The sequence below is a fragment of the Anolis carolinensis genome, unplaced genomic scaffold (genome assembly GCF_035594765.1).
Source record: "Anolis carolinensis isolate JA03-04 unplaced genomic scaffold, rAnoCar3.1.pri scaffold_7, whole genome shotgun sequence".
Taxonomy (NCBI): Eukaryota; Metazoa; Chordata; class Lepidosauria; order Squamata; family Dactyloidae; genus Anolis; species Anolis carolinensis.
In genome coordinates, this window is record NW_026943818.1 from 37,663,540 (window position 1) to 37,676,051 (window position 12,512).

General features: G+C 41.8%; 2 protein-coding genes across 5 annotated transcripts in view; one reads left to right on the forward strand and one right to left on the reverse strand.

Annotated features, from left to right (window-relative positions):
* Nucleotides 1-6,423, forward strand: part of hdgfl2 (HDGF like 2) — a 57,796-nt gene extending 51,373 nt beyond the window's left edge. Inside the window, exon 18 of the mRNA XM_062959782.1 lies at nucleotides 5,787-6,423. The gene's annotated coding sequence lies outside the window, so the exon portion shown is untranslated. The remainder of the gene's footprint in view (nucleotides 1-5,786) is intronic.
* LOC103281374 (uncharacterized) overlaps nucleotides 1-11,016 on the reverse strand; it is a 27,456-nt gene extending 16,440 nt beyond the window's left edge. The window contains exons 1-7 of one of the 4 annotated variants that reach the window (XM_062959777.1): nucleotides 10,893-11,016; nucleotides 10,686-10,705; nucleotides 7,003-7,065; nucleotides 6,786-6,873; nucleotides 6,564-6,583; nucleotides 4,053-4,140; nucleotides 2,743-3,125 (exon numbers count right to left, since the gene is read on the reverse strand). In XM_062959777.1, coding sequence (XP_062815847.1) covers nucleotides 2,743-3,125; nucleotides 4,053-4,140; nucleotides 6,564-6,583; nucleotides 6,786-6,873; nucleotides 7,003-7,065; nucleotides 10,686-10,705; nucleotides 10,893-10,902 — 672 coding nt within the window. In that variant the 5' untranslated portion in view covers nucleotides 10,903-11,016. Of the gene's footprint in view, nucleotides 1-2,742; nucleotides 3,126-4,052; nucleotides 4,141-6,563; nucleotides 6,584-6,785; nucleotides 6,874-6,977; nucleotides 7,066-7,363; nucleotides 7,369-10,685; nucleotides 10,706-10,892 lie in introns of those variants that run through there. The other 3 variants (XM_062959778.1, XM_062959780.1, XM_062959779.1) reach the window with 3 other exon arrangements.
* Nucleotides 11,017-12,512: the final 1,496 nt, after the last annotated feature.

Here is a 12,512-nt window from a genome sequence, read left to right on the forward strand (position 1 = left end):
GGCATTGAACGGTTGTGTTGTTAAAGTGCGAAGTATGGAACCCTGCGCAGACGGGGAAGCCTTGGCATTGAACGGTTGTGTTATTAAAGGGCGGAGTATGGAACCCTGCGCAGACGGGGAAGCCTTGGCATTGAACGGTTGTGTTGTTAAAGGGCGAAGTATGGAACCCTGCGCAGACGGGGAAGCCTTAGCATTCACAGCAACCACCGAGTTTCACAAGCAAAAGGTTGACAGGTTGATTTAGGACAATCGTGGTGTCACTCAGAGAGAAATTTCAAGCATAATCAGCATTTCACAAGAACGTGTGGGTCACATTATTGCTTTGCTTGGCTATCGGAAGATCTGTGCATGATGGGGACTGCGAGACGCCGGTTGCGGAAACCGAGTGTTGACTTCTTCCGTGACGGCTTCAGAAAACTTCGTTGGCAGAAATATACCCAATTGTCTGGTGATTATGTGCAAAAGTGAATGGTGGTAGTTCAAGAGCACATTCTAAGGATTATTTCTGTGTTTGATTTATTACAATATTCCCATCTAAACCCAAGTAACGAAGGTGGAGGCATTACTTTTCATTCAACCCTCATACATCGTTCAGCATCATTTGAGAGTCACGGGATTCCAAAGCGAGGATAATCAATAGGCTGATTCCTTGAGACTCCCACCTCAGCTTCACAAAGTCCACACAGAAGACTGAAATCCCTCAATTGTCTCCTCCAGTTTCCGTTTTGAGAAGAACTGTAGTATGAGAAGGGAAGCGTTTGGAGGTATTGTGGAGCTCTGTGGTGTCTGGGAGGGTCCCCGTTTTGAGAGGAACAAGATGGAGAAGATTTAGGAGTAATCTCCAGTGTTGGGGTGTCAGTGGAGGTACAGTAGAGGCCCGCTTATATGATTTCCACTTATCTGACACTCCGTATTATCCAACGGCAAAGGCCCTCACTCACTCATCACTCACTCACCCCGCCAGGTCCCAGTGCTGCTGGAACCCAGCCGAGTGAGCGAGCAAGGGACGGAGGGTGGGTGAGTGAAGGAGGGCGGCAAAGACCCTCACTCGCTTGCTCGCTCACTCACTCACCCTGCCAGGTCCCGGTGCTGCCGGAACCCAGACGAGTGAGCGAGTGAGGGATGGAGGGCAGGCGAATGAAGGAGGGTGGCAAAGGCCCGTGCTCACTCACTCACCCCGCCAGGTCCTGGTGCTGCCAGAACCCGGCCAGGTGAGTGAGCAATGGACAGAGGGTGGGCGAGTGAAGGAGGGCGGCAAAGGCTCTCACTCGCTCACTCACTCACTCACCTGCCAGGTCCCGGTGCTACCGGAACCCAGCTGAGTAAGTGAGCGAGGGACGGCGGGCAGGCGAGTGAAGGAGGGCGGCAAAGACCCTCACTCACTCACTCACTCCCCCGCCAGGTCCTGGTGCTGCCGGAACCCAGCCAGGTGAGCGAGGAAGGGATGGAGGGTGAGTGAGTGAAGGAGACCCTTCCTCGCTCACTCGCTTTCTCACCCTGCCAGGTCCCAGTGCTGCTGGAAATCAGCTGGGTGAGCGAGTGAGGGATGGAGGGCAGGTAAATGAAGGAGGGCGGCAAAGGACCTCACTCACTCACCCCACCAGGTCCCGGTGCTGCTGGAACCCAGCCAGGTGAGTGAGCAAGGGACGGAGGGTGGGTGAGTGAAGGAGGGTGGCAAAGGACCTCTCTCGCTCACTCACTCACACTCTCACTCACCCCACCAGGTCATGGTGCTGCCAGAACCCAGCATATATTTGAGCACTGAATTTCTGGACAGTTTGAGATCTGTAAACAATCTGCTGGTGAATTCATGATTTCGATGGTTGCGAGAGGCAAAAGAATGGGAGAAATAAATACAAACATTTGGCGACCCAGATGGGACATGATCTCCGGGGAGAAGTCTAAGCAAGAAAGCTCTCCAAAGACATCACCCTACCTTCTCTAACGCAAACGCCGAATTGGAGATCAGACTCTTGGAATATCTTTTCAACATTTGGCGACCCAGATGGGACATGATCTCCGTGGAGAAGTCTAAGCAAGAGAACTCTCCAAAGACATCACCCTACCTTTTCTAATGCAAACTATTGGAATATCTTGTCCACATTTGGAGACCCAGATGGGACATTATCTCCGTGGAGAAGTCTAACCAAGAAAACTCTCCAAGGACATCATCAAACCTTCTGTAATGCCAACTCTTCGAATATCTTGTCCACATTTGGTGACCCAGATGGGACATTATCTCTGTGGAGAAGTCTAACCAAGAAAACTCTCCAAAGGCATCATCAAACCTTCTCTAATGCAAACTATTGGAATATCTTTTCCACATTTGGTGACCCAGATGGGACATTATCTCTGTGGAGAAGTCTAAGCAAGAAAGCTCTCCAAAGACATCACCCTACCTTCTCTAATGCGAACTCTTGGAATATCTTTTCCACATTTGGAGACCCAGATGGGACATGATCTCCGTGGAGAAGCAAGAAAACTCTCCAAAGACATCACCCTACCTTCTCTAATGCGAACTCTTGGAATATCTTGTCCACATTTGGCGACCCAGATGGGACATGATCTCCGTGGAGAAGTCTAAGCAAGAAAGCTCTCCAAAGACATCACCCTACCTTCTCCAACACAAACACCGAATTGGAGATCAGACTCTTGGAATATCTTTTCAACATTTGGCGACCCAGATGGGACATTATCTCCGAGAAGTCTAAGCAAGAAAGCTCTCCAAACATATCTCCCTACCTTCTCTATTGCAAACTCCGAGCTGGAGATCAAAGACTCTTCGAATATCTTTTCGATGGAGGAGTCATCTGAATCCTCGGCCACGACTACAACATGTCTCTTCGACCTATCCGAGACGGCCTCCTCCGTTGTGGTTATCGGCATCACCCCGGAAGGTTCGGGCGTCACGTCTTCCGATGTGTCGTACTCTATATCTCGCTCCACGTCTTCCAGCGTGTCCCACGCTCTCACCGGCTCCACATCTTCCTGGCTGATGCTAGTTTCGGATAAAAGAGCTCCTGCCACCGGCTCCATATATTCCTGGCTGATGCTTGTCTCGGACAAAAGAGCTCCTGCCACCGGCTCCATATCTTCCTGGCTGATGCTCCCCTCGGATGAAAGAGCTGCGTGGAAACGGTGGGGTTAGTCCTGCAAATCCAAAAGTCTCATCATCCTTCAAAGTGATGGGTTCCTCTGCCAAGCCTCGCTCACTGTCGGGAAGCTCTTTTTAATGTTGGACCAACATCTATCTGGTGGAATTTCAAACCATTAGACCTGTCCCTGCCCTCTGGGGCAACTGAGGACAAGTCTGTCCTCTCCTTTACATGGCATCCCTTGGGATATTTAGTATTCCCTTTACCAAGCTGAACATACCTAATCATATTAAATAACAATAATATACTTTTCTAGATGTGCCCGGCTACTTGTTGCTGTGGCGTAGTCTTAAATGGGTTTTTGTTTGTGGAGGCAAGTATGAATGTTGTAATTAGTCACCTTGATTAGCACTGAATGGGCTTGGTTGTTTCCTCCCTGGGGGAATCCTTTGTTGGGAGGTGTTAGCTTCACTTCACTTTATTTCTTAATTAGTCGCTCTCCACCAGAGTGCTCCGAGTGACTTACAATTTAAAATATCATTATATTTTAATGGCTCTGGTTGTTTACCCTTATTTTCAGAGTGTTGTTCTTTATTTACTGCCAAGATTGTAGAGTTTTTTAGATGGTGGCTGCCAGGTTTTGTTCATTTTGATGGTTCCCAGGAACCCAATAATAATAATGATAATAATAATAATAATAATAATAATAATAATAATAATAATAATAACTCTGAGGAAAGGGAAGGAAGCCTTGCCTTCACCAAGTTTCCCAGGAGGGTGGGGCTCTGCATGTGTGCTTAGTAATTTTTTGTTTTGGGGGATTTTCTGTAATTTGGACCTAATTTCTTAATTGAAAGAGCTATATTGGATGACTATGTCTTTTGTGGCCAAATTTGGTGTGATTTGATCCAGTGGTTTTGTTGTTTACACCATGGGAAAAACGGGGTTTTGCCTTACGCTGCAGCAGCCGGTTCTCCATTTCCAGCAAGTCGAGGACGGCTGACGGCAGGTCCCTCGAAATACTCTCCGCCTCTCTTTGCCCGATCTGTGAAACAAAGGAGATTGTGAACTCGTCAGGAGCAGTGTCTCTTTCAAATCAAAGTGTTGCACCTCAGAAATAGTTCACCTTGCTATAGACACTCAGTCAGACACAGAAGACAGTCTTTTGAAGTTTTATTGAGCAAAAGCAAATATATAAATCAAAGCAGGCAGTTGAAAGGTTTTTCAAAGTTGCAGTAAAAGAGTCAATAGGAATCCAAATAGTTCATAAGTCATGAAAATCCATTGGTCCATAAACCATAGCAATGTAATAATCCATAAGGCAAGGCAATAGTCAGTAGATCCCAAAAACAAGGCCCAAAGGTACAAAGATCCAGGAAAACTCTTCCTAAGCATGAAACAAGAACATCCACACAGATGAAGCGAGAATTTGCTTTGACAACGAGCTATCTGCAAACACACACTTTTAAAAGCACCCGAGAAAGGCATTTCTTTTCCCAGAACCGGCCTCTTTCTTTCCCACCAGCCTCTCATTCCTACGGACCTGAAAACCTCTCCATAATAGATGGTCAGCCCTAGATAAACCAAGGTCTTTGTTATCGTTATCTTGCACTTGAACCGGGACTTGAGAGCTTGGGACTTGAGCGCTCTCTCGCTCATTAATTCCCATGGGAATGTCATCCTGGCTGTTATCTATGGCTTCTGGGGTCAACAGTTCATTCTACTCAAACTGCAATTCTCCAGCCTCTGATTCAGCCTGCATTCCCATGCCATCATTTTCTGGCTCAACTGGCTCTTGTATCTGAAACCCAGAATCCCCTTCTTCATCCTGACTCTGGCTATACTGTGGCTGAGTCACAACACAAAGACTGACTTCCACCTGCGGAGGTTATGGATAAGACAAACCCGATGATGCTTCTAGGGTTGGTGTCACCCCCATGGATCTACCCCATATCACAACTATGGACTCGTATCCGCTAGGGTTTGGTTCAAAGAACTTGCAATCCGTGAATCGGCTAAGAAGAAACGACTGCGATCTGGCATGGTTATGATGTCATGACTATACTGCTCCCCCAAACCCGGGAAATCTTTATTTTTTTTTAAATGTAATCTTTATTAAAAAAAATTTCCATTAATACATTGACCTATCTAAAGGAAAGGTTGGGGTGGGAAGGTCGAGGTAAGTGGGTAAGGGAGGGGTAATGGGTGGTGAAATGGGTAGCCCTATCATGTGTTTGGGGGGATGAGGGGGCAGAGGGGGGAAATCTCTTGTGGGCCAGGGAAGGGTTCTGGATTGGAAAAGGACAAGGGGATGTTCGGGGAAGAATAGGAATGGGGGTCGAAATTCAACTCCCGGATTGGGACCCTATCTACAATGGGGGGAGGGGTTGGTTGGTTGGAGGGGATGGACTTCCGCTCTTCTTTCTTCCTTCTATTCTCGTGTTTCATTTTCCTTTCAATTCTTCTTGTAGGTAAATTTCCAGCTCAGACCAGTCCGTTTGTTTCATTGGTTTCCCTGTGCTTCTTCTTGTCAGATAGGTTAATTTGTCCATATTTTTAATGTCTAGTAATTTTTCCAACCACATTGTTACCGTGGGGCTCTCTGGGTTCTTCCAGTTTTTTGCTACTACCATTCTTGCGGCAGTTACTGCATATGTAAAGATTTTTATCTTATTTTCTTTTTCTTTTAAGGAGTCTAATGGATCCTGCTTTTGCAAACCCGGGAAATCTTTAGAACTGTTATTCGGTGATTGTGGAAAGATGGAATAAATCATTTGCTTCCAGCGTATTGTTGTTGTGAGCTTGATTTCAACTCCAAGAACTTCCAGCATCATGACTATACTGCTTCCCCAAACACGGGACATCTTTATAACTGTTATTCGGTGATTTTGGAAAGATGGAATAAATCGATTGCTTCCAGCGTATTGTTGTTGTGAGCTTGATTTCAACTCCAAGAACTTCCACCGTCATGACTATACTGCTCCCCCAAACCCAGGACATCTTTAGAACTGTTATTCAGTGACTTTGGAAAGATGGAATAAATCATTTGCTCTCAGCATATTGTTGTTGTGAGCTTGATTTCAACTCCAAGAACTTCCACTGTCATGACTATACTGCTCCCCCAAACCCAGGAAATCTTTAGAACTGTTATTCAGTGATTTTGGAAAGATGGAATACATCGTTTGCCACCAGCGTATTGTTGTTGTGAGCTTGATTTCAACCCCAAGAACTTCCACCATCATGACTATACTGCTCTCCCAAACCCGGGAAATCTTTAGAACTGTTTTTCAGTGATTGTGGAAAGATGGAATAAATCATTTGCCTCCAGCGTCTTGTTGTTGTGAGCTTGATTCAAACACCAAAAACTTCCAGAGTCTTACAACCCACCTCCAAAGCCAAGCAGCCATAGACTGTTGTGGAGTACTAGTGGTATTAATAACAATAACAATAACAACAACAATAATATACCTGCATGCTGTCGTAGTCATCTGTGTGGCATCCAGGATGAGCGTTTCCAGGAAGTAAAAAAAAGAAATGGAAAAAATGAGTACCGAAACTGATCTATAGTTTGACAAGAGGGCATTGTTACCACGTTCTAGGGATCTTCTAGGCCTTTTAAATAAAACAAAGGGTCCCTTGTGCACTGGATAGCTTTCCCACTTGTACGGTGCCCGTTTTTGTCTTACTCACAGCACATCGTCACATTCACCGGTTCCAGGAATTCAAGGATTGTGGCCTCCAAGTCCCTGGCAAGACTGCCTGCCTCTCTATGCCCGATCTAAAGAAAGGTAACAAAAGTGGGGTATTAAGGCAGGTCCGGACAGCACACAGGTTTCAACCTCTGCCTATGGATCCCAACGGGAAGGAAGGAGCTCAGCTAACCGGATAGAAAGGAACAAAATCCTACATTGGACACAGAGTTAGCCCGGTCCAGGTCCCTGGAAAGACTGCCTGCCTCTCTTTGCCCGATCTAAAGAAAGGTAACAAAAGAGGGGTATTAAGGCACGTCCGGACAGCACTCCAGTTTCAATCCCTGTCTACGGATCCCGACGGGGAAGGAAGGAGCTCAGCTAACCGGATAGAAAGGACCGAGATCCTATATCAGACACAGAGTTAGCCTGCGTCTCTTAATCCAATGGCGCCGAAGCTCACATCTAGGCAGTCGTAACAAGGGGCAAACTATCAGAAAAATAATAATATACCCGAACGCTGTCATCGTTATCTGCCAAACAACCACAATAATAATAATAATAATAATAATAATAAACCCGAATGCTGTCATCGTCATCATAATAATAACAATGTCAACTATTATTATCTATATCTATATTATATATATAAATGAGTGATGGCATCATGGCAACCAACAAAACAACAAAACTACAGGCCCCCCAACCTCGAAATTTGACAACACAACCCATCATCCACGCCTCTAGGTTGATACAACAAAAAGAAAAGAAAAATAAAGTCCTAATTGGAGAGAGAGGAATAATTGTTTTTATCCAATTGCTGCCAGTTACAAGGCTAAGCTCCGCCCACTTGGTCTCCTGGCAACCTACTCAGCCCAGGGGACAGTTAGGCCTCATTTAGACCTCTTCCACAGATTATCTAATTTGCACTGGATTATATGGCAGTGTAGACTCAAGGCCCTTCCACACAGCTATATAACCCATTTATAATCTTATATTATCTGCTTTGAACTGGATTATCTTGACTCCACACTGCCATATAATCCACTTCAGTGTGCATTTTATACAGTTGTGTAGAAGGGGCCTCATATAATCCAGTTCTAAGCAGATAATATAAGATTATAAATATACAGTAGAGTCTCACTTATCCAACGTAAACAGCCGGCAGAATGTTGGATAAGCGAATATGTTGGATAATAAGGAGAGATTAAGGAAAAGCCTATTAAACATCAAATTAGGTTATGATTTTACAAATTAAGCACCAAAACATCATGTTGACAACAAATTTGACAGAAAACGTTCAATATGCAGTAATGCTATGTAGTAATTACTGTATTTACGAATTTAGCACCAAAATATCACGATGTATTGAAAACATTGACTACAAAAATGCTTTGGATAATTCAGAACGTTGGCTAAGCGAGTGTTGGATAAGTGAGACTCTACTGTATATATACTCATTAATATTATAAAAGCATTTTCCTCTGAAATATTTGTTAATCTCTGCTACAGATACATAGGCATTTCCCTCTGCAAGCCTTTGCAATCCCTATGTACCTAAATATTTGTATCTATCTATCTACATTAATTTTATATATGAATTTCCCCCTCATATGTTTGCAAGTTTTTGCAAATCCTATAAACATATAGATATCTAGAGATTTCAGTGTACCTGTATATCTGTATCTGTGTGTATACATTATTTTATATATGAATTTCCCCCTCATATGTTTGCAAGTCTTTGCAAATCCTAAACAGATCTAATTATCTATATAGAGACATATGTCTAGATAGATATATATGAATATAGAGACTTGCATATATTGCAGGGCTTGCATATAGGGCTTGCAAATATTGCAGGGGAAATGCACACACATACCCATAGAGATTTCTAGATAGATATAAACATAAATATATAGGGCTTGCAAATATTGCTGAGGGAAATACACCTATATAGAGAGAGAATTTGCAAACATTTCAGGGGGAAATGCATATGTGAAATTAGTATCTATAATTATAGATCTATATCTAGCTCTGCATTGTTTATATAGGCATTGAATGTTTGCCTGTTACTATGAACTTCTACTACTACTAGAAGTTGTTGTTGTTGTTGTTGTTGTTATTATCATTATTATTATTATTATTATTATTATTATTATTATTATTATTATTATATGTTTTTATTAATACCATATTGTTTTTGTTGACCCTACTTTTCCACTTACAGAGCTAGTTTACTGTTTTTCTTTGAAATACGGTAAATATTGAGAAACCTTTAACCTACTGATACCTCAATATAATTTCATTGGTCTCTATTTTCATTTTGAAATTTACCCACAGCTGCTGCATTTTCCACCCTCAGCTTATATTCAAGTCAATAAGTTTCCCCACTTTTTTCTGGTAAAATTAGGTGCCTCGTCTTATATTAGGGTCGGCTTATACTCGAATATATACGGTATATAAAAATGTAGTGTACGTTTGTAGGACTGAGTAAACAACAAATCCACTGAACCCAATCACGCCAAATTTGGCCACAAGAGACATAATCACCCAGTCTACGTCTTTCAAACGAAAAAACATAGAAAAATAAAGTCCAAATTAGATGACAAGGAAGAGCCATTTTCAACCCTGGCTGCCGGTCAGAAGGGTAGCTTAGGCACCGCCCACTTCGTCTCCTAGCAACCCCCTTGGCCACAATGGCGCCGAGGGACAACCAGGGTTTGGTTAGGCCTCTTCCGCACTGCCTATAAAATACAGATGATCTGATTTGAACTGGATTATATAGCAATGTCGACTCAAGGCCCTTCTATACAGCTATATTACCCAGAATGCCAAGGCAGATAATCCACAGTATCTGCTTTGAACTGGATTATCTTGCCATATAATCCAGTTCAGTGTGGATTTTAAACAGCTGTGTAGAAGGGGCCTCAGATAATCCAGTTCTAAGCAGATCATCTAAAATTATAAATATAATGTGTAGTAATTACTGTGGTATAATAATACAGAACAATATAATCTCTAAAATATGGACAGTAAATAAAGAGCAACACTCTGAAAACAGGGGAAACAATCAGGGCCAGGCTAACACCTCCCAACAAAGGAATTCCACTTAGGATGACTCCACAGCAACACGTGGCCGGGCACAGCTAGTAATAATATAATAATATAATCTATATATATAAAAGGGTAATGAAATTTCGGCCTAGGAAAAAACAACAAAACTACACATCCCAGAAACAATAAACTTGGCAGCACAACCCCTCATCCATGCCTCTACGTTCATACAACAGAAAGAAAAGAAAAATAAAGTCCTAATTAGAGGGAGAGGAATAATTGTTTTTATCCAATTGCTGCCAGTTAGAAGGCTAAGCTCCTCCAACTTGGTCTCCTAGCAACCCACTCAGCCCAGGGGACAGGCAGAGTTAGGCCTCAGGCCTCTTCCACACTGCCTATAAAATACAGATTAGGGTAACTGGATTATATGGCAGTGTAGATTCAAGCTATATACAGCTATATAACCCATTTATAATGGACTTAATGTCAGGGGAAAACCTTTACCCTTTACCTTAACTACCACCAATTCCTCAATAGTTTATTTCCCATACCACCAGACTTCGCCACAGCAACGCGTGGCCGAGCACAGCTAGTAATAATAATATAATATAATATAATGTAATATAATATAATATAATAATATAATATAATATAATAATAATAAGTAATAATATATCCGAATGCTGTCATCGTCATCTGCCGAACAACCACAATAATAATAATAATAATAATAATAATAATAATAATAATAATAATAATATACCCGAATGCTATCGTTGTCGTCTGGTAAACAACCGTAATAATGATGAGGAACAACCACAATAATAACAACAATAATAATACATACCCGAATGCTGTTGTCGTCATCTGCCGAAGAGTCGGTCCACCGCATGGTGCCCAAGAGAGGGGAAAAGAAATGGAAAAGGTGAGCACGGAAACAGACCTGAATTCTACCTGTTGCCATGCTCAGGAGGGAGGCCTTGCAGACCCACATCTCCTAGGCCAAGTGGGGCCAAAGCGCATCAACCCCCTGGTGCGGACGAGACTCACTCACCATCAGCCATGGCCTCCGAGGGGAGCGGTGGGAGAGGGGCCCTGGCTCATGGCCGCCTGCCTTTGCCCTCCGAGGGTGCCTGGGGGCCCGGGGCCCAAGAGCCCCACAGCGTTCTATGGGGCTTGGTGATGTCACAGAAGACGCCTGGCCTGACATGCGCAGGAAGGAACATGGATCCGCAGGGCAGGGATGTGACATCGCCAGCCTCTCAAGACTCCCTTGAAGGCCCTGAACTCAGTGCTTAGGGATGTTGTTGTTGCTATTATTATTATTATTATTATTATTATTATTATTATTATTATTATTATTATTATTATTATTTTCAAGGCTCTCTCCAAGGTCCTGAACTCAATATTTAGGGATATTATTATTAACATTATTATTATTATTATTATTATTATTATTATTATTATTATTATTATTATTCTCTCTCTGAGGTCCTGAACTCAATGTTTAGTGATATTATTATTATTATTCTCTCTCTGAGGTCCTGAACTCAATGTTTAGTGATATTATTATTATTATTATTATTATTATTATTATTATTATTATTATTATTATTATTATTATTTCAAGCTTCTCTCCAAGGTCCTGAACTCAATGTTTAGGGATATTATTATTATTATTATTATTATTATTATTATTATTATTATTATTTCAAGCTTCTCTCCAAGGTCCTGAACTCAATGTTTAGGGATATTATTATTATTATTATTTTCCAAGGCTCTCTCTGAGGTTCTGAACTCAATGTTTAGGGATATTATTATTATTATTATTATTATTATTATTATTATTATTATTCTCTATCCGAGGTCCTGAACTCAATGTTTAAGGGATTGAATAATAATAATAATAATAATAATAATAATAATAATAATAATAATCATCATCATCATCATTATCAAGGCTCTCTCCGAGGTCCTGAACTCAATGTTTAGGGATTGAATTATTATTATTATTATTATTATTATTATTATTATTATTATTATTATTATTTTCCAAGGCTCTCTCCGAGGTCCTGAACTCAATGTTCAGGGGTTGTACTACTACTACTACTATTATTATTATTATTATTATTATTATTATTATTATTATTATTTTCCAAGGCTCTCTCCGAGGTCCTGAACTCAATGTTTAGGGATTGTACTACTACTACTACTACTACTACTACTTTCCAAGGCTCTCTCCAAGGTCCTTAACTCAATGTTCAGGGGTTGTACTACTACTACTACTATTATTATTATTATTATTATTATTATTTTCCAAGGCTCTCTCCATGTCCTGAACTCAATGTTTAGGGATTATACTACTACTACTACTACTACTACTACTACTACTATTATTTTTTAAAGCTCTCTCCGAGGTCCTGAACTCAATGTTCAGGGGTTGTACTACTACTACTACTACTACTATTATTTTTCAAAGCTCTCTCCAAGGTCCTGAACTCAATGTTCAGGGGTTGTACTACTACTACTACTACTACTACTATTATTTTTCAAAGCTCTCTCCGGGGTCCTGAACTCAATGTTCAGAGGTTGTACTACTACTACTACTACTACTACTACTATTATTGTTATTTTTCAAGGCTCTCTCCGAGGTCCTGAACTCAATGTTTAGGGA